The 25734-nt window shown below is 40.3% G+C and overlaps 1 protein-coding gene across 2 annotated transcripts in view; it reads left to right on the plus strand.

The window, feature by feature from the left end:
• The window catches only part of SKA1 (spindle and kinetochore associated complex subunit 1), a 39763-nt gene that overhangs the window by 11160 nt on the left and 2869 nt on the right, over window positions 1-25734 (plus strand). Inside the window, exons 2-6 of one of the 2 annotated variants that reach the window (XM_005296877.4) lie at window positions 2433-2530; window positions 4617-4741; window positions 6369-6460; window positions 9415-9552; window positions 21796-21965. In XM_005296877.4, the coding sequence (XP_005296934.2) occupies window positions 2433-2530; window positions 4617-4741; window positions 6369-6460; window positions 9415-9552; window positions 21796-21965 (623 nt within the window). Of the gene's footprint in view, window positions 1-2427; window positions 2531-4616; window positions 4742-6368; window positions 6461-9414; window positions 9553-21795; window positions 21966-25734 lie in introns of both variants that reach the window. The other variant, XM_024103373.3, reaches the window with a different exon arrangement.

Consider the following 25734-nt stretch of genomic DNA (forward strand, 5'->3'; position numbering starts at 1 on the left):
TATTTCAAATATGTTTGCTCCTGGAGTAACACCCACAAGATATTTAGCCTGCACATCTTGAAGGAACTATTCAAATTAAGTGGCTCATCAAGGAACACTTAACTCACAATGGACCATGGGAGACGCCTATCTACACTTAATGGACTTTCCTGCTGTGACTAAGCAAAATCATGCATGGACATGTGACTTACCCATGTGACTCCAAACACCATCTTGCTACCTGTAATTTTCCACTAGCTGTGCTGAGGGCTTTGTTTGAAACAATGGATTTCCCTCCACATGGCAGAAGCTATAAAAGGCCCTGGAAACATCTCAATGTTTCCTCTTTCCTGCTCAAACCTATGGACTATGAACTTACCCTAATGGGAACATTCTAACCAAGGGACTGAGAACATTCCAATGATTTGGATGCAACCAGAGACTTGACTTAAGCTAGCAGTTTATTCCATCACTGCTACAAGCCCGAACCAAGAACTTTGTAATTATTGTATGTATTTGATTCCTTTAACCAATTTTAACTCTTTCTTTCTTTCTTTCTTTCTTTCTTTCTTTCTTTCTTTCTTTCTTTCTTTCTTTCTTTCTGTAAACCTTTAGATTTTAGATACTAAAGGATTGGCAACAGCATGATTATTGCATAAGATCTGAGTTATATATTGACCTGGGTGTGTGGCTGGTCCTTTGGGATCAGAAGAACCTTTTATTTGATGAAATTGGTTTTAAAGAACCACTCATCTTTAAGTCTTGTGTTTTTGGTGGTGATACAAGGACTGGAATATCTAAGGAAACTGCTTTTCTGACTTCTTGTTAGTCAGTGTGGTGAAACAGAAGTTTACTTGTGTTGCTGGTTTGGTATATCTTATGGGAGAATAACCACCAGTTTTGGGGTGTATCTGCTCTATTTCTCAGCAGTTTGTCCGGAATTTGGTATTCTCCGTTGTGACCCACAAAGGCATGGTTACAATGTGATAGGTAATCTCATAATCAATTGTGACATTCTGTGACAGCATATTCCCTTGGTAGCAAAACTTCTCCATGAACTTGAGAGGAACTTTGTTGATCTTAATAATAAGGTAGGACTGAGCATCCCCCTGGCACAGGTTGGTACAGTAATTCAGTTTTCTTTCGGCTGATTGTGAAACTAAAATGATTGATTGCACAAGCAAAGTGATCAGTTATAACTTGAATGTCATCAATCTAGTGAGCAACCAACGCACAGGCATCAGCAAATAAAAGCTCCTTAATTAGTAAATATGCTGTTGTCATGTGAGCACGGAAGCATTGCAGATTGGACAGCTTCCCATCAGTGTTGAACTGGATAAATAATCTGTCAATGTCATAAAATACATCCATAGGTATAATGAGAAAAAAAGGTCTGGAAAGGATGTGGAACCAGCATGCAACCTTGTTTGGTGTCATTAGGGAGTGAGAAGGGGTTTAATATCTCACCATTTGACAGAAATAAACTTTGCAAGATATCCAAAGATGAACAGAAGTTTACAGTCTCTCTCAAAACTTAGAGTCAAAAGCTTGAGCTTAGTCAATGAACACCATATAAAGACCACAATTCTGCTCCCAGCATTTTTCCTGAAGCCGAGGGGCTGTGAAGATCATGTCTATAGTGCTCTTTCCAGACTGAAATCCATATTGAGACTCTGGGAGGATGGTTTCCACAAGATAGGTGTTAAGTCTATTCAAAATGACCTGTGCAAGAATTTTCCCAGCAACAGAGAGTTGGGAAATGTTGCGGTGATTATCACAGGTTGTCCTAGCATCTTATCTTTATAGAGCAGTGGTTCTCAGCCCACGGGCCACTTGTGGCCCAATCAGTGCATAGCTGTGGCCCATGTGACATCCTCAGGGCCATACAGGTAGTATATATATTGTGTGGATGAGGTCCATACAACACAGAGAGAGTTGCATATGCGGCCTACAATGGTAAAGAGGTTGAGAACTACTGCTATAGAGGTAGACAATGCTGGCATCCTTCTGGTACTGACTTTTTTGCTCCCAGATAATGCAGAAGAGCAATGTGAGGTGCCTTGTAGTATGGTAGCTACCCTGCTTATAGATCTCTGCTGGAATGCCATCCATTCCAGGTGTTTTTCCTTGTGACATCTGCTTGATTGCTGTTATGGTCTCATATAAGGTAGGGGCTAGTGCAAGTTCTTTTAGTCGATGTTCTGGAAGAGCATTAATTGCTTCCTCAGAAATATTGGAAGGGTGATTAGAAAGCGAACTGAAATGTTCCGTCAACTGGTCAAGTATATCCTTTTTGTCATTTGAGAGTCGATTGCTGTCCATTGTCGTCATGCATACAGGGGTTATCTGGTTGCACTTGGGGCCATACACAGCACAAAGTCCAGCAAAAAAGCTTGTACTTGTAAGGTGGATATCTTAAATGTACCAATTTTTTTTTTTTGTTTGTAGAGCAGTAGTGGGAATATGGCCTCTTCAGATTTGGAAGATTTATGCTCTCACATCAACACAAAGATTTCAACTATCAAAAAGACTCTTCAGTTAAGAAACATGGGTAAGAGAGCTCAGTAGGTGTTTTTATTTTCAGGGGAGTGTATCTGGGTATGTGGATTATATTTAGTAAAGGATTTTCCATCAAGTATTAAAGATCTAAATGCTCATCTCAAGATGCTATTTTACTATACTATTACTTATGTACAACTGTGGGATAATTTTTGTTGATGCTGATCTTCTTGCTATAGCTGTGTCCTCTTTTGGAAATGTACTGTGTAAATCTGAGGAAACCAACTAAGAATTCAGTGTTTGTGTAACATGCCAGTCTACTTTGCCTACTTGAAGGAGCTGGGGCTCTCTGAGGAGAGGAGAGGAGCTTAATAGACATGGAGGACAACCAGAAAAAGGCAGGGACAAAATTGTGGGATCAAAGGAGCAATAACAGGGAACTAGAGGGGATACCAAACAGAACCTGGGGAAGTGAATGGTTCTAGTCTGACAGCCTTTTAGACTGATGATTTCTCCACAGAACAGATACAGCATGGCCAGTGGCACAGTAAGCTTTCCCATACTACCCCACCTAAAATGGATCTACCCTAACCCCCAGGAGATCACCTGTAGGCATAAAAGAGTAGGTTATTGTCTGCGCATGATAAGTCCTTGGCTTCTCTGTCAAACAAAAGGGGCAGTTCTAGTGCTGTGGGGTTTTTTTAAATTTAAAATTTTAATACTGCATATGGTTACAGAAAGCAAAAAACCCCCAGCATCCTTAAATAGTACAGATATCTGGATAGAAATCTGACATCTCTCTGTCAAACTAGTTTTTCCACCATCCTAGATGTTAGAGATGAGGTGAAATGTGGCCATGAAGTGATCATTAGAAACTGTAGTGAAAGCAGTTTCAGTGGAGTGGAGACATCAGAGGCAAGAGGGTTGTGCATGGAGTCGGAGGAGAGGAATTCAAGGCAGTGGTTGTAGACAGTACATTCACTGAGTTCAGAGATGAAGAGTAGACGATAGGGATGGGGAACTGGGAGCCAGCTGGCTGGGGGAGAAACACTGTGATGGTATGAAGAGCTGGGAGAGACTGGGACTGGATGGACAAGGAGACTGGGACTAAGAAGCAGTATTGGAGTGGATGGGAGATAGATCTGTCAAGGAGCTGAGATGTGGCAGGAGAACTGCAACTGTCCAGGCAAAGAGATTGGACCAATGAGCCATGGAGGAAGGAGACTGGGGGATAAAGAGCTAGGGAGAGGGTGTGGAAAAGAGACTGAGAATGGATGAGGATCTTGATTAGGGAGACTTGGACTTGGAGTCAGTAGTGGAAAGCGGAGAGGCAGATTGGATGAGGAGTCAGGAGAACTGACTGGGCAAGGAGACTAGGGACAAGATTCTTGTACTACACAATCTGGATTGGTCCCCAGAGTGGGTTCTTCCTGCGTGCTGAATGAGGTAGGGGTTCTGTGAAAAAAATAGTACTGTAAAACCTCAGAGTTATGAACACCAGAATTACGAATGGACTGGTCAATCACAAACCTCATTTGGAACCAGAAGTACACAATCAGGCAGCAGTAGGGACAAAAACAAATACAGTATTGTACTGTGTTAAATGTAAACTACTAAAAAACTAATAAAAAAAGATTTGACAAGGTAAGGAAACTGTTTCTGTGCTTGTTTCATTTAAATTAAGATGGTTAAAAGCAGCATTTTTTTTTCTGCGTAGTAAAGTTTCAAAGTTGTATTTAGTCACTGTTCAGTTGTAAACTTTTGAAAGAACAACTACAATGTTTTGGGTTTTTTTAGATTTACGAACATTTCAGAATTACAAACAACCTCTGTGGTTGATTTGCAGTGCTTTTTACTGTTTTGCTGAGATCTAACTCATTCTATTTCCAGCTCTCATCCCCCTTGCTGGGATGGCACCGAGCACTTTAGGCCACAGAATAATAACCCCTGTTCAAAGAGAACAGTGCCATTCTTTGCCAGAAGGTTGGGAACTATGATGTGGAGTTTCAGGGAGTAGGGAAGGAATTTAGAAAAATGTTGGTAGAGACGGGAGATGTATGAACCAGGCACTTGTGGGTTGTTGTTTTTTTAATTTTGCACTCGTGCGCGCTCTCTCTCTCTCTCTCTCTGTCTGACAGGTCAGGAGCCATCCTTGAAATCTGTGCTCTGTAAAATAGGGCATGAGATGTTTCTCCTCAATGGTCTCCTGAATAAAATGGAAATAGAAGTTGAGCATCAAGAAAAACTAAAGAATTCGCTCAAGGTAATCTTATTTTGTTCTGCTTGTAGCATTCTAATATAAAAATGAGAAGCTTTAAAGGAATCTCTTAGACCTGTCCGGAATGGTTCCTTTCTAGGTCGTTAGGTGGTATGTCTTTGAGTTATGAGAATGTTATAGTAAGTGAGTTGAGCAGAGAAGTATAATGCATTCATTGGAACAACAAAATATTGATCATTGTTTTTGCATTTTGGGACTGAGCCAGTGGGCTTTGGATCAGGCCTTTTTCCCCTCATCAGATTGGAAATATTGCCTATGAAATGGACTCTTCTTTCTTCCTGGCATAGCTAGCCCCATGTAGTCTTATTCTCCTGCAGAAGAAATCTGCACCTGAGCTGAAATGTGTCTCCATGATTGTCCATCTTATCTGCTCAAACTGTTTCTGAAGCCAGGATTTCTGAAGCCAACGGGGCAAGTTGTGTGCTCATTTGTATGTCATTGCCCAGAATATTCTTTCATTTTACAACTATTTTCTAGCACTGTTATCTGGGCTCTGACAATGAAATGATTTGTATACACTTTGTGTCCTACAATTCATACATGAGTATTCACTTGTATGTGATTACTCCTGTGACCTTTTTAATGTATTGCTCTTATTACATATCTCCTCTAATGAGTATAGTTCTATTAGGAAAATACTGTCACATTCTGTTTTTCTTAAATTTCGGTGACAGTCAAACTTAATTACAGGAGAATTACAAGGAAATGGTGAAATCATGTGAGGAAAACTCTTTAGGATGTGAAGAGACAATGGCAACCTGACACCAAATCAGCACCAGATAGTAATGTAAAATAGATCCATTGTGTAAAACTTTTTTACCTTCCTATCATTCTTCCCTATGCCTCATTAGTACGTCTGGCAACCCTTAGGTATCCTGTCATGTCAATCAAGTTATTTAAACTGAAATCTTATTTACAAGAGAGTTGCTGGCAGTGTTGGTAGGAATATGATTCTCTAAAAGCAATTAGTTGCTGTGGAAATAATCATGTCACACAAAATTATAACTTCAGGTTGAGGAATAAAAAGCAGGAAGAGACAAAGCTCCAGAGACAAAGCTCCTGTTTGCATAAAACTGTCCTTAGTAATATAAAGTCAGGAACAACAATGAAATTATGACAAACAAGCAGAATTGATTCTAAATGTTCAGAGCTGTCAGTCTTGGGGTGTGACCTCATTGGTGCCCTCACCTCAGAAGTTTCGCTTCCTTTGCATGCTAATGAGAAGTCCTTGGAGCTCCTTCCTTGACTCTTAATTGCAGCCAGCTTTATTCTTCCTGTCTTCTCCCTCTTGTTAGTGGCAAGCAGAGTTTTATTCACTACAGTGGCCACCTTCTTTTTAGTTTTTTTCCCCTCTGTAGTTGGATCACTCTTAGCTTCTCTGGCTCAAGTTATTTAGACTGAAAAGCAGTTGAATTTTTAGGCTTCACTGATTGCTTCTGGGGAGTTAGGAGTGAGGGTCTATAGTGGAGAAATAGCAAAGTTCATTAATCACATTAAGACATATTCATTAAGGGTCATTCTCGCATCATCTAGGTAGTAAATGGAAACATTTCCATTGCACCATTTTCGGTAACTTCAAACTACTGAAAGAGTCCAATATTCTTAATTTCAGGAGATGCAGGAGTCTATTAAGAGGGATTATAATGAAGCACAGCACCTCCGTGAAAATATTCCTCCCCATCTGCCCAAAGCAATCCCAAAGTGGTACGTATTACTCGCATAGGCAGATTTCCTGGTGACACTGGCAGTGTAAAAAATCTGTATATCTCTGCTCCTAGTACTAGATATTAACTGCAAATCTTTGGGACTCAGTCAAGTTCTATATATTAGTAGCATTCCTGTTAGATCTAGAGTGCTAATGCTTCTTACCACATACTGTATTTGTGCAGTGCTCAGAGCAGCAGAGTTGTGGGGGTGGTCAAAGCAAAGGGCATGATGGAGGGAATGTTGCAAGAGGTGGAACAGTGTCCAAACAGTGGTGGGGAAGTCTGAGCAGTTGGGAGTGGGGAATGTATGGGATTGTTGTCGCAGTGCAAGGAAAAGTGGAGCTGTAAGGAAGGGGTCAGAGACCCTCCCTTCTAAAAATGTCTGCACTGACTTGATTTAGGTTTTATCACTGTTCCTGCATCCTCTCTCCAATTCCTCAGCCTGTGGATCCTATGCTGACATCTGTCTCTCCATGGAGAGGAAGTCTGAAAAGGGAGAACAGGGCTGTGCGGGGCAGTCATAGACACGGGAGACAGGATGATACAGGAACAGTGGAGGTGTTCACATTCTGTTGCAAGATTAATCATTACTAAGGAGCCAAAGGCAGTGGTGGGGAAGAGCTGTGCTGTGGTACATGGGGATGCTGATGATAAATTTTTTTTAAACAAGGAAATAAAATACCTAAAACTTTGTTACCGCAGAGTTAAGGTTGCCCAGTTACTGCCTCATGCCCTTTCAGAACATGGAGAGTGGCTAAATTTAAACCTCTGAAAACCAGGAAATGAAGAGTTTAAGGTGCACATCACCCCCGCAATGCAACCTTAACTCTGTCCTTTTTAAGAGATGCCCCAACACACCAGTAGCACAAATACTAGCACTCTACCCTAACAGATGCTACAGAACATTTTGGGGACAGAGCATATGAGTAGTGCCCAGCAAATCTGCGGATATCAACGGACCATGTTTGCGGATAGCGGATCGGATGCGGATGCAAATTTTGTATCCGCGCAGGGGTCCACATATGAGCACTGTAGGGCAAAGTCTAACATCTTCTCTTTGCTCAGGCAAAACTCAGGGTTAGGTCAGATGTAGTGAACAGGAGCTACCTACATACAATCCCTGAACCTGCTCCACACAAACTACCCCAGACTTTTTAAATGTTTCTACCCCTTCAGCCTTGCCCAGTGGATTCCATCTGAGACATTGCCTTCACTTACCTCTCACTAAGCTTCAAAGACCACTATCATGTATGCCACCATACTGCTGACAATCCCCATGACAAGAACATAGTCTTGTGCACTTCTACTGACACAACCTACAAAATCCAGCACTGAAATGGGGCATACTTGATTCCACAAGTTGCACATGCATATCTCATCATATCATGGTCACAGCTCTGCAAAGCTGCTCCAGCCAATCATTCCACCACTCAATAAAGTTACACCCAATGAAGCTGGAGTCCATGCAGATAAATGTTGCAGTTCAAATCTGATGAATACAGTGCAAACAATGGCATATTCTTTTAGTCCATCATGTCTACTTATTAAGTTGTTATAGATTTTAAGGCCAGAAGGCACCATTAGATCATCTGTCTGACCTTTGGTATAACATGGTCCATAGAATTTCATCCAATTACTCCTGTATTGAGCCTGTGTTTGGTTAAAGCGTATCATCCAGAAAAGCATCCAGTCTTGATTTGAAGACCTCAAGAGGTGGCGAATCCATCAGTTCACTTGGTAACCTAACCTTTGCACCATCCTTATTGAACCATTCCCAGTGGCTATTGCCAGCTCCATGAGGCAGAATTAAGATTGTGTTGCCTTAACTTTGTGTTTCCTGGTTTCCAGAGGTTTAAGTTTAGCCATTGTGTACATTCTGGAAGGGCAAAAGGCAGAACTAGGCAAACTTAACTCTGTCTAAACAAAGTTTTTGAGCATTTAATTGCTAATTCAGCAGGTGACACTAATCCTCTTCAGACAATCTGAACTAATACTCCAGCAGGTTATCTTCGTGGTGGGGCACTGTACTGGTGGAGATGCCTTCTTTTAAATGAGACATCAAACCCAGATCATCAGCTGCACTGATATTACACTCCTATGCTACCATCAGGACATAATTATAGAGTGCTGTGGCTTGCTCACTGTCTCATACTGTTAGCCCCTGGGACAAAAATTGCAAGTCAGTCTTTCATTATGTAACACTTCAACTTTATTTTAATGATTTTTTTTTTTTTACATTTACATGGCAATTTTCATCCCACAGAATACCATAGCACTTAGCAAACAATACATAAATCAGTGAAATACATCCTTCTCTTCATATTGCTGCCCAGAATATGTAGAACAGAGGCATCCAAGTGACTGGCATACAGTACAACACTGGGGAGAAGGGAAACAGATTTTACCTAAGGATATTGATCTGAGGAGCTTGGTGGGGCAGATTTTTTAAAAAGTACCATGGGTTTGGTAAAGTTCACTCAGAGTAGAAAAGACTGTGGCTTTTCCGATCCCATCTAGGAGAACTACGCAGCAGGCTGCATGAGGTTCAGTTTATTTGCATCACAGGATAAACGGGTGAGTCAGTCTTACCAAGTTTTGAACCTGTGTTTCATAGGGGTCTGATGACGAGACCAATAAGTGCATAACCTGGCTCATGTTTTTGAGCCACAAGCAAATGATGAAAAATAAAGCCTCTCACGTTCTGTGGAATACAGTGGTATGTTGAACTTGTAACTGAGCCTGGTACCAGCCTCTCTCTAACTGAAAAATGAAGAGGTATAATGAACAGTCAATAAAAGTACATCTTATTGCAAACGCGGTAGTTTTGTCCTATCAATCAGTGGGAGAAAAGGAATTGTAGATTTGTGTGAGTAGAGATCTTGTAACTTGTTGGTATGTTCATAACTACTGATTATCAGCTATTTTTATATTCAATTTTCATTCATTTTACAGCACTGTGGGACTAATTGGGAAGTCTGAAGAACAAAGTAAAGTTGCAGAACCTGAATGTGTAAAGAAACCCGCAAAAGAGCCAAAATTTATTAAAGAAGCCCCTTTAATAACGGCACAGGAATTTGAAGGTGTTCCTGCGTAAGTAAGCAAAAGTTTTCCTAGATGATGTCAGGTACAAATGGGAGCCAAATTTAGGTTTTGGAAAAATTAACTTTTACAAAACCAATGGCTGACAGGAATATTTTATGAAATGTTTAAGATTTCAGCAGAAATGGTGTTTACCCCAATCAGCACAATGCTGCAGTATTTGAGAATCATAAATGATATTGATTAGTAAGTAGAATTGGTCAAAACTTTTCACATAGTTTCTTTTTTTGCTTAAAAAAGGCTTTTTTCCAAAAATTAGACTTACAGTAATGTCAACACTATTTCATAAAAAATTCTGTTTTTGTGAAATATTCCATCACACTTTTAATCTAAAATTGTATCAAAATTGTGTTTAAATTCAGTATAGAAACTCTTTGGGCTTGTTTAGTCAAGCAGTTAGTGCACTGCAAGCTGGGATGTAAATCTACAGTGTATTAGCATGCTATGTATTAGCTGTCCATGTGAACCTGCTACCGTGCACTAAAAGTTTCTTAGTGTGCTTTGACCCGCTCTGCTTTGAAACAGGAGTAGGTCAGTGAGCACAAGGGAACTGTTAGTGCACAGTAGCAGAGTCCACTTGGACAGCAAGTATGTGGCATGATAATGCACTGTAGATTTACAACCCAGCTTGCTGTACACTAATTGTTTGACTAGACAAGCCCTTTGTTTCTTAAAAACCACGGTTTCAGTAAGAAAACTCAGTTCACATTTGAGTGTCTTCTGCATACTCCTACTTGTGGTTTCAAGGAGCTTGCACTATGAGCTTTCAAAATCTTCTGGTGAGCAGCATCAATTGGGGCCACTCACTCCTCCTTATTCATCCTTTACAGATCGTGCCAAAGGTATAAAATGGGGAGTAGCCCCAAATGCCTTTCAGTTCCTTCTAGGCATCAATGGTGCAGTGAGTGTAGATCACACTAGGTATCCTCAACTCTTACATGGTCGTTTTTCCTTCAGTCCATTGGAGGCTATTTTTGTTTTATCGCTAGATTGTCTTCAGAGAAGCTGATTGACAGAGACAAGAGAGATGCCCATACAGCATGGGAATAATTTGATGCTGTGAAAGCAGAAAGGTCATTTCACACCCCTGCTCTCCAGGGAAGCTCTTTAGACCTAGTCAAGTGAGTCTAGCTCTGTAAATTCAGATTCTGCTTGGCATAGGTGGCAATGAAGTCCCTGCATCTGTCCTGGTTGATAAGTTTGCGCCAGAAAGGCACTTCTTGACTCCAGAGAACCACTGGCCAAAGTGGTCCTAGCGACCAGATCCATTTGGGTTAATGGGAGTCCAATATTGAGGCCCTAGCACCAAGGACTCTGGAGAACCGCTTGCCCAAAGTGATTCTGTGTCCACCTTGTGCTGTACAGAGGTCCCTGAATCCATCTGAATTTGGTAGCAAGGATCCAGCACTGTCATCTCTGGAGAACCAACTTGGTTTTGTGAGCAACATGAACAGATGAAAGTTCCTGGATCTGCCAATTCAGCCAAGACAAGTGCTGAGGGTCAGATCAGTCAAAGTGGCATTGAGGTCTCCAGATCCATCTGAGCTGACCAAGTCCAATGCTGAGGACTTGGCACCATTGATTGTGCTTAATATAAGCATCACTGCAGTTCCTGGATTCCTCTGTGTCAGGTAGGGTTCTGTACAGTTATTTTTTAAGAACCATCTGCTAAAGTGGTTCTATGGCGCTGATATAAGTAGCACCAAAGGTTTTTGGTAAATAATTTTTAAATAATGATTAAGAAAATGAAAAAATTCAATTTAAAAGCTCCATGACAGTTTGGCAGAAAAGGGTCCATTTCAAACCACGCAAAACAGAAACAATTCTGAAATTTTTTGTGAAACAGTTTTTCTGATTTTCCATCCTTTTTCTAATGGTAATTTATTATAAAATAAAAGGGAAACTGACTATTTGGGTTTTGTTGTCCCAGAGGAAAGAAATAAAAAAACCCTCCAGATAGAGAAATTAATTTGATGAACATTCAGTTATGATAACGTGTTTTAATACGCATATAGAAGCTTTTCTATAGTAGTACGGTTTTTTTTTTTTACCTGACTGTCACTATTAATCCTTTCTTTGGCAAATTAAAATTGGTTTTGGTCATGAGGCTCAGTTCCAGTGACTGCAAAGCTTCCCTGAAGCCACATGATTTTGCTAAAGCATTTTTCAAAATAACACAACTTTGCATGGTGCTTTACTGTCATGGAGGGATACTGCTGGGAGCTGCAGGGTTATTTTCACATCTGAACTCTGGAATGTAGCCCATCCACATACTGAACAGTCTGTGGAAGGCTTTTTCCACTCATTTGCATCCAAAAGACCTAGTGTCCTGAACTTGGAACCGTTGTTCTTCTGTTAAGTGCAAGAAAGGCTATTCATGCAGTGTTATTGCTGAGATTTCCCCTCATTAACTGTCTGTGCAATAAGAACAGGAGTACTTGTGGCACCTTAGAGACTAACAAATTTATTAGAGCATAAGCTTTCGTGGGCTAAGGTGCCACAAGTACTCCTGTTTTTTTTGCGGATACAGACTAACACGGCTGCTACTTTGAAACCTGTCTGTGCAATAGCACCCTCTGGTGTTCTGAGAACTGGCTGCTGTTTTTCCTAATCTTCAAATATTACCCTTGATTACCCATGTAGCTTCTGCTTAAGATGCATTGTTCTCTTGTTTCTGGTTTTTGGTCTTGGTAATGAAATACCTGGTTACTAGACATGTGGGCTGAGCATAGGACTGGGAATCAGAACCTCCTAAATTACAAGCCCATCTCTCTCTCACACACACTTTTGGTGGCCTAGGGCAAAAGATCTAAAGGTAATGAGTCTGCAGAGAGGGGAAAATACTATTTTTGTGCCTTTTTCCCTCCCACTACACTGATGCATAAAGAAAGCCAGAAAGCTTATTAATTTGTTCTTATGTTTAAATTTCGGGTATGTTAAGTCTGGTGTTCCTGTCCTTTGCTGCAAGATTTTTTGGGAGCCTTAGATTTATGGGTTGTGAGTTGTTTCAACCCTAAATTGAAGAAGTGGGGGTGCTACATTATTAAGAGAGGTCTTTTTCTAGACATTATTTAAAAAAAAAAAAAAAGGCACAGACCCAATATTTTCCTTGGCAGCTCACCACTAACCTTTGAGGTTATAAAATGGGGTTAATAAATCTGCACCTAATTGGGGCAGGGTGAAGATTAATTAGGTGAAAATGATTATAAAGTGTTTTGAAGATGGAGCTGAATAAATGCAGTTCTGTTCGTTATTGGTCAGGGCAGAGAGTGTTTATGTATGTTTCTAAAATACTGTATGCATTTATAGCCCAATACAAATGTTTGATAATATTAATAGAAATATTTTATTGATAGGCTTGGTAGAATTCAATTTTTATCATCAGTTTGATGGAAAATATCAATGTTTGTTTTTAAACTTTTTTTCTATTTTTATCAATTAAAATTTTCACTTGTGCAAAATTATGGGTTTTAAGAATTTTTAAATTTTTGTGTGTGTTGATTTCAGTTTTCAAAGTTGTGAGAAATTATGGAGGGGGCAGATAATTATTTAATGACTAGACACAGATTCAAAAACTTAAAGCTTATAACAATTAAAACAGATTTTCAACATCATGTCAAAATATATAAAGTAAATATCTTTAAATCAAACTGTAGTAAGTTCTGAAGCAGCATTTTTCTTTCTTTGGAAATATTTTTAGGTCAGTTTGTGTGTGTATGGTGAAATCGATGTTTACTGACATTTACCAATACAAATCTAAACCTTCCTAGCCTATTTATATAGCACAATGGATGTGTGACAGTTCATGGGGAGGTGATTTGGATCACTGTGAACAGTTCCTATTAATACAAAAACATTCTTCTCTGTTTGATGGTTTTGTAATGTGAAGCTGGGGAAACCACCAAACTCACTATTTTACTTGGTACCTAATGATTTGGACTGAAATCTCAGATGAGACCTATATACAATGAGCACTCCACTTCCCATGTGACTTTAAAAACACATAGTCACCTTTGAATTGGAGGTTCCTAGTTTGTCTTAACACTTTGCAATATCAACGTGCATATCAGGCTTTCCTGTGTCCAGCCCTATTGCGCTCAAATGGTACTTCAAAGGGTAATAGTCCAAATTAAATGTCTCAGATGAATTTAAGCAGATAAGTCTGCCCACGTGGTGGTGGTAAGAAATTTATAGAAGCTAATCTGATACTGCAGCTTTATAGAATTTTAATGAATAACTTCTCTGTTAAATAGTAGTAGATATCAAAGTGATTCAGGGTTCAAAGTCCTACCACATCTTTCACTTGGGATAAAGTTTCCATCATCTCTATAGAAAATTAGTGATCTGGAAAGAATATGATGGTGTTATGGTAATGATGCAGTAGTTATGGCTGAGATAGTATTTTCATTTCAAATGTGTATTTGATCATTGTAACTTTCTCAGACTATTAAGCTCTTGGTCTGAAATATGTTATGCTTGGCCTCAGCTCAGAGGGGTGCATATGTGGATATGTGTTTATTGGTGGCAGATGTGTTAGGATGAGACACTTAAATGTAGGTATGTGTTTCATTTCCAGATAAAAATATACAGTGACCTCTCTATAAAGCAGGGGTCGGCAACGTTTGGCACGCGGCTCGCCAGGGTAAGCACCCTTGCGGGCCGGGCCAGTTTATTTACCTGCTGACGCAGCAGGTTTGGCCGATCGCGGCCCCCACTCGCCGCGGTTCGCCGTCCCGGGCCAATGGGGGCGGCGGGAAGCGGCGCGGGCGAGGGATGTGCTGGCCGCGGCTTCCCGCCGCCCCCATTGGCCCGGGACGGCGAACTGCGGCCAGTGGGGGCTGCGATCGGCCGAACCTGCCGCATCAGCAGGTAAATAAACTGGCCCGGCCCGCTAGGGTGCTTACTCTGGCGAGCCGTGTGCCAAATGTTGCCGACCCCTGCTATAAAGAATACTTTCGGGGCAGGAACTGGACAGAGAAGAGGCATGACTTTAAGGCAGTATGACCCATTGTCAATATCTATTATAGCTAAACGAAACCATTCATTTATCAGTGAGAGGACATGTTTCTGACTGTTGTGTAGTGGCCAGGAATGACCACATGACATATATAAAACACCAACCTCTTGAATAAGGAATCTTTAACTGTGCCAGAGGTTTACGAGCACCAGGACTCCCAAGAGGCCAGCTCTGTAGAGTTGTCCAGCTGTCATAGAGTTTAGTATGACTGCTGCCATACTTATAAAATACATTTTGTGGGAAAACAAAATATTTATTGAATCTTGCTGACATCAGCATACTTGCTATCACTCTACACTGCCCTGAAGCCCTATAGTCTTCTCTTTGTCTTAGAGGAACGTAGGATGTTTCAAGGGTTACATGCTGAGGTCAGGGCACTGTGAGTGCTCAGTACATTTGAAATTAGGCCACTTATTTGGGTGCTCAATGTGGATGTAGGCTCAGAACTTAGCATAAGTATATATATATATATAGGTATATGTGCGCGCACACACCCCCCCCACCCACCCCCACCCACCAGGATATTCAAATGTAAGGGAGGCTTAACCAGCCTTTGCTCTTCTTCTCTGTGTGCGCATTACAGCATGCATTCATTACAAGATCACACAACATGGGAAGTAAATAAAATACTGTGAAACCTGTTTGAAGCAACCACTCAGAGGACTGCCTGTTGTAGACGGGCCTTGGTACAAGTTTCACTGTAATGGAAAGAAGCTGACCTTTTACTGTACCACTTCTCCAGCAAGACAACATAACTAAATAGAATGTTTGTACTGTTGTGTTGAAATTGCATATTTCCCGTACAGCCTTAAATAAACCTGCAAAATTCTGCATGTTGGGGGATCATGGAATGAAAGATCCAGTTGTACATACAGGGGGCAGACTTCAGGTTTATGATTATTCTGCAGTTAAAATTTCAACCTTTATATTGCTGTTAATGTAAAACGAATATATGTCTGTATATTGCTTTCCTCTAAAGCTGTCTGACTGTTTTCAATTTAGGCCTCTCAGAAGAAAACCATCATTATTAAAAAAAACATGTGACAGACACCTTAGCCAGAATGCCATTTAAACTGAACTCTCAAATTGTTACAGTGAAATTCTGTGAATTGGTTTTGGGACACTGTATATCCTAACATAGGTTTAGAAATATATTCTAATAAATAAATTAAAGCCCGAATGCTTTCTTGCACTGAGATACCCTCAGCACAGAAGTGAGGGGATGTGGCATATTTACACAAACACTTAGTTTGGAGCAAGCTGGGGTGAAAATCTACCTTGCATTAGCGTGCCATGTTCTATGTGTCTGTGTTTGCCTTGCTGCTGCATGCTAAAAGTTCCCTAGTGTGCATTGATCTACTTCCATTTCAAAGCAAGGTAGATCAAACCACACTGGCCAACTTTCGATGCACATTAGCAGGGCCCATACAGACACTTCAGGCTTGTCTATGCTGCCTTGCAGTTCAGACTATGGGGATGTGAATAAATAGTGAGTATTAAAGTGCTGCGCTGTAGCTCCGCTGTGTGGACACTGCAGGTGCAAACTAAAAGTTCCTAGTTCATGTTAACATAGTTCTTGTCAAACTGGTCTACATTAATGCGAACTAGAAACCCTTTAGTTTGCTCCCACAGCATCCACATAGGGGAGTTATAGTGCAGCACTGTTCGCATTGCTATTCGTATCCTCATCGCCCAAACTGAGGGCCAGTGTGGACATAGCCCTTGGGTAGTGCAAGGTAGTTTACATCTACAGTTGCCGCAAACTGAGGCTACATCTACACTAAGGCGGGGAGGGGGGTCGATTTAAGATACGCAAATTCAGCTATGTGAATAGCGTAGCTGAATTCGACGTATCTGATCTGACTTACCCCGCTGTGAGGACGGCGGCAAATGGACCGCCGCGGCTCTCCCGTCGACGGCGCTTACTCCTACCTGGGCTGGTGGAGTACGCGCATCGATTCGGGGATCGATTTTCACGTCCCGACGAGATGCAATAAATCGATCCCCGAGAGATCGATTTTCTACCGCCGATCCGGGCGGGTAGTGAAGACCAGCCCTAAGTGTTCCTAGAGGCTAGCAATCAGAGGGCTAGTTAGAGGCCCCTGATTCTCTGAGCCCATCTGCCCCAGTTCCGTTGTATGATAGAGTAGCTTAGTATCTGCTCTAATATACACCAACTGGAATGGTCCCCAGAGATTATGCCAGTAGAGGATTGCTGGTTCTGTGACAGCTGAGAGCTCCCACAGGCTGTGGGAATTATCAGCTGACAAGATCCGGCTGCTTTTCCAGCCCTGTTATGCATTGTTATGCAGGAGATATTTTTAGGGCGCTAATTGTCATAGTATAATCTGCACCACCTTGATATTTTTAGAACAGCAGATATCGAAGATATGGGATGTATTTGGGCACAGATTTAAAAGTATCTGGATCATTTAGAATATCTTCTTTCAATGAGAAATGTGCGTGTAACGTTAAAACTTCTGGAACAGACTTCAACACTAGGTCAGGACACTTTTTCAGTGAAAGTAAAATGTCTCAATATACTTTAAATTCAAGACAGATTTAAGTGGTTCTTTGACTTCTTTCTTAAGCTTCTTAGGGTTTGTGACGTTTTTAGGTTCTTGGTATACATTATAAGTCCCCATTTTCAGAGCTTGGTAACCAAAGAAAAAATATTGTCCGCTCTCAAATTTTGTTTTTGGTGACTGGCTGTTGGAAGAATTTGTTCCTCTGATATAAGTGGTAGATTCATTGCTTTTCTTTGAGGAAAGTAGTGTTGTGGGTTGTGGTGGGTTTTTTTTTTTTTTTTTTTTTTTTTTTTTTTCTTTCTGTTCTTGATAAATTGTGGATTAAAGGAAAAATGCAGTTGTAATAAATAAATGGCTTTTTTTGTTTTTAAATGAGACGTTTAAGCCTGATGCTTGCCTGATGTTAAAAGGGAACTAATTAGGTATAATGTAATACTGTTTACATAACCACTTTTGTTGGATTCTAATAGATCTGAGGTTTAACTTTATTAAAGTCAATGGAAGAATTTCAATTAATCTGATTTTAAAAATATAATGGTTACCTTGATTCATTTAGGTTCCTGCTGTGTCTGGATTTTAGCAAGGGTCAGATGGGAACATGAGAGGATTAGGGGATAGCTTGTTCCTACCTACAGTTGGGAGGATCAGGCAAAGAAAAACACCACAGAGTTATTCTTGTAACTTGAGAAATTCTCCCTCACAGGTAAAGAAAAAAGCAAATAGGATGTATAGTAATAAAGATACAGTCAATGAATATAAGCAAGGTATTGTTTACAATCACATAACAGAAAAAGTCCATCTAAATATAGAGTACATAATCCTCCCACAACTGCTCTGTGCTATCTGTTATTTGCACACCTCCACACCAAATGTGGTTGCATTTCAGTGGTGTGTATGTATATATAGTTCAAAGTGTTGTAGTATGTTTTTTCAATGAAAAATAATTGTATGAATGTAAAATAGGTAGTTTTAGTTATACAATCTGTGTGTAGTTTTTATAGAGCACAATTTATCTTTACTTACGTATTTCCTTATTTATTCGCATATTATCTCATCACCATAGGCTTGTGATTTGCTTCTGGTTTTTGTTTTTCTATAAACACAATGCCATTGATTGATACATAACTGGCTACAAATAATTTAGGGACAAGGTAATTTGGAATTAGAATATCTGTCCTGATTCTGGAAACCTGGCACCTAATATAGATCAATCCCATTAACAGAATAATTCTAATTTGTTTTCTGTTGACTTTAATGTTGGCTGTCACTTACTTTTAAAGTGTGATATATGGTAATACTGTTTCACACTTTTGTGTCATTAATTTCAAAATGCTGATTGATTTGCCCTTGCTCTATTTAAGAATGTTCTACTTTTTTAATCTTCTAAAGATTTAATTTCTGTAGCCAGATTAAATTGATGGAGTACAGCTTCTTTTCCAGCATTTGTTTCATATTTAATCTGCTACAGTTTTCACTGTGCTAATGCACTAATAGTAATAAAACTCTTCAAAACTAGATTGTAACTCAGACACTTCTCACAAATACATATTTTTCTACATCCTCCTAAAACTGGTACTAAACAGAATTAAAAGTTAAATCCAGTCAAGTTTCAGGGTTCTCTGGGTGGGAAACATTGTGGTAGGAAATATGACTCATAAGGACATCATAATTAATTAAATGGAGTTAATGCTGGCTATGCTAAAATAGCATGTCTGTTGCTTCCCATCTCATTTTTTATTTAGCTGTGCATGCCTTACTATCTTCTGATTAGTCTAGAGTGTTCTGCAGCCAAAAATCTTGGCTATTAAAGTGTTTAAAATAGTAAGCTAGTCAATGTTTCAACTGCCTAAAACAGAAGGGTGGGGACTCATTCTATATTTCCCTAATTTTTTTTTCCTCCAGGCTTTTTGCTTTCAGGGCCTTGGATGTTACCTACTGGTAGTTCTGCTTGACAGCTCACATAATGCAGATGAAAAGAACATGCTCATTCAGTACTCTTCATCTGCCTGGAAAACTGGATGAGAATCTCACTCTCACTTCAGCCCCTTTTACACAGGGTAAACGGGCCAGCAGCATAAAGAAACTCTAAAAACTGCAGAATTCCTTGGTTCAGAAATTGAAGCAGACAGCCACACGCTGTTCTCTGGAGACTCTTTTTGCAAGGACAGGCTCTGAGGGTTGGAAGGCTGTGTTGGGGTTAGGATCACAGCAGATAGTACTGTAGAGATCCTGGGGAGGCTGCCATAACTTAGACACTCTAAATCAGGGGTTCTCAAACTGGGGGTCATGACCCCTCAAGGGGTCATGAGGTTATTACGTGGGAGGTTGCGAGCCATCAGCCTCCATCCCCAAGCCCCGCTTTTCCTCCAACATTTATAATAGAGTTAAATATAAAAAATGTGTTTTTAATTTATATGAGGGGTGTCACACTCAGAAGCTTGCTGTGTGAAAGGGGTCACCAATGCAAAATTTTGAGAACCACTGTGCTAAATGATGTTGGGGGATTCTCCACAGCTGCTCTGGATAGCCCCAAACCAGTAGGGTGTAAGATTGGTTTAAAGCCACCTTAACCTCTACCTCTGGGTTGTAAGTTCTGTGTTGTGCCTCTAAGATGCATAGTTCAGAATCTCGCTTCTTTTCTTTAATGTCTGTCTGGACCATAAGGCAATTAAGATGCTAAGAACAAGTTTCACTTGGTCCTGTGCACGGATATGCAAAACTTTGCTATTTCAGTAACAATTTTAGAACCTTTCTTTTGGTACTAGCTTTGAATCCTCCGTTAGCATCTTAATAGTATGTTGACGTCAAGCATTTTAAATTATAAACATAGATTTACATCAGCCATTAGTGAAAATTATAACTTCGGGTTGGGATACTTTTGTATTCGGTGTCCATGAATCTATTGGCAGGGAACATATATACAGTAGTCGAAATAGTGTTTGGGAGGGTTGGGAGTGAGAATACAGGTATTGCATAGTTGTGTTATGACATTTCAACTTGTGAGACTGATTACTCAGCATTTTACAACTTGTGAATGGTTTATGGTGGATCATACTTATTTGGTGAAATATAGCATATATCATGCTGTCCACTACAAAGGATAGTGAATGTGGAATAATGTGTTACCAGCTTTTAAAATGTAAAACAAGCGGGACACAATACTTAGTGTTTGGGCTGCGTTGGCTGACTGGAAATGGAATTGCACTCCTTTGTTTTTATGGTTAATGGGTTAAAATAGTGTTTGTAGGTTGCTTGAGAAGGAGTTATCTTTGAGATATGAGTTTTGAAATGATTTCCACTTCAGCTGATGGATGGCATAGTGGAACCACATACCTAATAGCAGAAAAGTTAAGGGCTCAATCCTCCTTTCGTTGAAGTGAATAGTAACAGGACTGGGCCTTTATTGCACAGTTTAGGTCTAGTTGAATGGGGCTGAATCAATTTGCAAAGTTTTGGAGAATTAATTTTTAATTACAAAGAAGGCAGAGATGAGTTTTGCTGTTAAATAGCAGCTTTATTTTTCTGAACTTGCAAAACAGCAGGTAAATATGACCGTTTTTAATGTTTGAGTGGTAAGTTACATTGATGGCCAGCATTTTTCTGGGCTTGTGCTTTATTTTCACAATTGATTTATTTATAACTGTAATTCAGACCTGAAGGAGAGTGAACGACAGTTTTCCAAAATAGCCTTATGAAAAAGTTATGGCAGGGCAGTTTCAGAACACACATCATTTCAAAATATGCAACAACAGCTGAAAAATCACCCACATAAATTCTCTATATATTTTTTTCCTGAGTTTAGCATTGGCTTTTATTGCAATGGTTTTCAAGTTTACCTTTTATTAAGTTGGCTGTCAGTCAGCCCCAATCTGTCTTGAATTCGCTGTTTTTTATATAAATGTCTCCCAATTTGTATCAGAGCTGTTTATTTCCTCTCCCTGGATGTATGACTTTATGAATACTGAATAGCCCCTGGTTGCAAGCAATTAATTGTTTTAATATCTCAATATTATTTTGTTTCCGTCTTCCTGTGTTACCTATATCTCTAGCCTGTTGTCAACAAATCTGATCATGGTTGATAGCAGTTTAACAAAATATTTTAAAATCTGGGAAGGGAGAACTCTATATCCAACTTTAAAGCTAGGTAGCCAGCATGATTAAAAACAACCATGACTTACAAGTACAAGTAAAGTAACTAACCCTAGAAGATTAGCGGAAGAGACTCTTTGTTCTCCAAATTGCAAACCATTATCTTTTAAAGTAAATGAAATATTCTAGTTTAATTATTGCTTGCCTTGTTCTTAAGAAGCTGTGGTTGATTTTGCTTCTGTAGTTGCATGAGCTGGATGTGCAATAATCACAATCTTTTCATTTTATTTTTAAAATGTTTCTGGCAGTCTTTAAGCACTGGATATTTTTCACTCCTTAATGTAACAATTTTTTCATCTTGTTTGGACTTTCTCTTTCAGGTTATGCTAAGTGTTTTTTCAACATAGCTATTAAAGGGATCAAAGAAATTTATCAAAATGAACTACTGTCTGCTTTTGTATTTATAAATGCATGAGGAAATTATTAATTGGGTGTGACTTTTAGGAATTAGGGCTCATTGGAGAAAAAGAAAGGGAAATAGACTTTTGGCGCTCCGAGTCTGTGATTTCCTTGTTCCCAGTTTTTAATTATTTTTTTCAGGTACATGCGGGGTCGTTTAACATACGATCAAATTAATGGAGTTGTTCAAGATTTGAATAAAGCGGTGATTAGCAAATATAAGATCTTACATCAGCCAATGAAATCTATGAGCTCTGCTGTCAGAAATCTCTACCACAGATTCTTGGAAGAAGAAACCAAGGATACTAAAGGTATTATTTTTTTAATTTATGCGTGTATTTATAAAACTTTCATTCTTCTTCGAGTGCTTGCTCATATCCATTGTATGCTAGGTATGTGCATGCCACGTGCACAGTTGCCAGAGATTTTTCCCTTAGTGGTATCTGTAGTACTGGCTCAGCGGTATGAGGGGTGCCGCCAGCTCCACACCGTCTCAGTTCCTTCTTACTGCCTGTAACAGTTGCTTGGCGATCACCTCAGCCAGGAGGGTCTCTGAGATCAAAGTCCTGACATCAGAACCCCCTTATATGGTGTTCTTGAAGGACTAGGTCCAGCTGCGCCCTCATCCGACCTTCCTATCAAAGGTGGTGGTGTAATTCCCCCAAAACCAGGACATTTTTCTGCCTGTATTCTTTCCAAAACCTCACAAGACCGCTGAGGAACATCAGCTCCATACGTTGGATGTTAGGTGGGCCCTGGCCTTCTATATCGAAAGGACTACACTCTTCAACAAGTCTACTCAACTCTTTGGGGCAGTGGCGGAAAGGATGAAAGGGCTGCCGGTGTCATCCTAAAGAATCTTGTTCTGGATAACCGCATGTATCTGGGCTTGCTACGAGCAGACAAAGGTTCTGCTTCCAGCCATTGTGACTGCTCATTCCACAAGAGCTCAGGCTTCATCATCAGCGTTCCTCGCGCAAATACCAATCCAGGACATCTGCAGAGCCACAACATGGTCATTGGTTCATACCTTTGCATCCCACTACGCCATCACCCAGCAAGCCCATGACAATGCCAGTTTCAGAAGAGCGGTGTTGCAGTCAGCACGTCCATAAATTCTAAGCCTGCCTTCGATGGTGCTGCTTGTGAGTCACCTAGCATGAAATGGACATGAGCAAGCACTCGAAGAAGAAAAAACGGTTACTAATTTTTTGTAACTGTTGTTCTTTGAGATGTGTTGCTCCTGCTCATTCCATGACCCTCCCTCCTATTCCTCTATCGGAGTTATCGGCAAGAAGGAACCGAGAGGGTGCAGAGCTGGCAGGACCCCTTATACCGGCGCATACGTGTATGGCTCCAGGGGGTGTTAGAGCCGGTCCTACGGATACCACTGAGAGAAAAATATCCAGCAGCTGTGCACACACCTAACGTGGAATGGACACGAGCAACACCTCTCAAAGAACAACAGTTATGAAAGATTAGTAACCCGTTTTTTATCAGAGCATCTGGATGTTGTAGCAGAAATGTACAAGAAAAGGGGAAAGGTTTTCTTAAGTGACTAGTGATTTTTGGGTGCCTTCATTTTTTGGTGGTCCAACTTGAAACATCTTAAAGGGGCCTTATTTTCAGAAGGTAGATGCTCATTGGTTCTGATAATTAGGCCTGTCTAAGAATTTTCAGTTTGAGTGCTCCAAAATTGAAGCATTCAAAATCTCTAGTCACTTTTGAGACTCTTGGACATGCTATAAAGCAGTCTCAGATGGTGAGTGTCTAAACTAATAAATTGCAGATATGCCAAGATGGTTAATATTCTGTGCACAGTCACCATACTTGGACTTAAGGGAACTCATCTGACAATGCTCTGTTGGCACCCTCAGGCACTATCCGCAGCAGAAGACCAGCAAGTCTTACCTGCCTCAATGGGACATGAGTAGAAGGGGATTTCTCAAATAACAGGGTCCCAGACCATTAAGGACTCTCAATTTGTAATCAGCATATATTACACCCTCCTTATGAGAGGAGATTCCAAGAGCTTGGCTTGTTTTGCCTAATCAAAAGAAGGCTGAGGGGAGGTACGATTGCCCTCTATAAATACATCAGAGGGATAAATACCAGGGAGGGAGAGGAGTTATTTAAGTTAAGTGCCAATGTGGACACAATAACAAATGGATATAAACTGGCCATTAACAAGTTTAGGCTCAAAATTAGATGAAGGTTTCTAATTATCAGAGGAGTGAAGTTCTGGAACAGCCTTCTAGGCTGGGGAAACAATGGGGACAGAAACCTAACTGGCTTCAAGACTGAGCTTGATAAGTTTATGGAGGGGATGGTATGATGGGACTGCCTACAATGGGATGAGGCCCATCAGTGACTGACAGTAACAAAAATCCCCAGTGGCTAGAGATAGGATAGTAGATGGGGAGTGCTCTGAATTACCACAGAGAATTCTTTCCCAGGTATCTGCCTGCTGGGTCTTGCCCATATGATCGGGGTCTAACGGATCGCCATATTTGGGGTCGGGAAGGAATTTCCTCCCAGGTCAGATTGGCAGAGACCCGGGGCCTGGGTCACTTGCAAGTTTCAAATAGTGTAAATGGTGAATTCTTTGTAACTTGAAGTCTTTAAACCATGATTTGAGGACTTAAGTAACTCAGTCAGAGGTTAGGGCTCTATTACAGGAGTGGGAGGGTCAGATTCTGTGTGCTGCAATGTGCAGGAAGTCAGACCTAAACCCAGGGTTGTGAGTTCAATCCTTGAGGGGACCATTTAGGGATCTGGGGCAAAAATCTGTCTGGGGATTAGTCCTGCTTTGAGCAGGGGATTGGACTAGAATAATTCACTAGATGACCTCCTGAGGTCCCTTCCAACCCTGACATTCTGTGATCACGATGGTTCCTTCTGATCTTAAAGTCCATGAGTCTATGAGAATAGGCAGCCAACATAGAACCAAGTTATCATGATGTGACCAAGGGACCCCTGGGTGTCAATGGGCTGAGGGCACGGTGGATGCATAGAGTTTTACAGGGATCCCCTGCGTCGGATATATGCATAATAATTTACTGAAGGGTGCCATGTAAAGTTCCTACTGAGAGCCCGTAGTTACAAGTTGTCATAATTGTTGTAAAGTGTATGTACAGATAATATTAAGGAGTTATGTATCTATACTAAAAATTACGTTCTTAAGCTCTTGGAGTTAAGGCAGATCACCAGGAGGTGACATACCTTGGAAATGTTCCTTTCAGGCAGGAGGTAACAGACACCTATCTCTTTGTCTGGCCATTTGAGTATTGTGTATTATATGACTCTCACTGTATGCCTATCTGCATACCGAGGCACAGGCAAAATAAGAGATTATGAAAGCTACAAGAAAGGAAATCTGCAAGATGAAACAAACAACAGTTGTGTCCAGTTTATGAGTAAAGACAAAGGATGGGACTAGTATATCTTGGGGGGAAAGAAACATACTGAATTGTTCACCTAGGAGACAAGCTGACAACATGTCTGTTAATTATTAACCAATCTAAGTTATTAACCAGTCAGGATGCTTTTACTATGTTATTAACCATTTAAGTTACCAACTTGCACTAAGTTATTACTTTATTTGCTGTGAGAATGATAAATAAATATATATGTGTGTAGCTATAAATGGCTCTTTTGGGTAATGTTGATTGCTGATTTGGCTCCTGTACCAGTGAGGTCCGAGTATCACTGATTTAGTTAATAAAGTCTGGGTTTTAGAATGCATGTTATGATTTTATTTTATATGTAAACAAATGGTTGTTTCCAATACTTCTGCTTGCTATTAGAATCATAAAAATATAGGACTGGAAGGGATCTTGATAGGTCATCTAGTCCAGTCCCCTGCACTGAGACAGGGCTGAGTATTATCTAGATCATCCCTGACAGGTGTTTGTCAAAGTCTGCAATGATGGAGATTCTGCAGCCTCCCTAGATAATTTGTTCCAGTGCTCATATATCCTTACAGTTAGGAAGTTTTTTTCCTAATGTCTAACCTAAAACTCCCTTGCTGCAGTTTAGGCCCATTGCTTCTTGTTCTGTTCTCTACTTATACCTGATTTC

The sequence above is a fragment of the Chrysemys picta genome, chromosome 6, assembly GCF_011386835.1.
Source record: "Chrysemys picta bellii isolate R12L10 chromosome 6, ASM1138683v2, whole genome shotgun sequence".
Classification (NCBI taxonomy): Eukaryota; Metazoa; Chordata; order Testudines; family Emydidae; genus Chrysemys; species Chrysemys picta.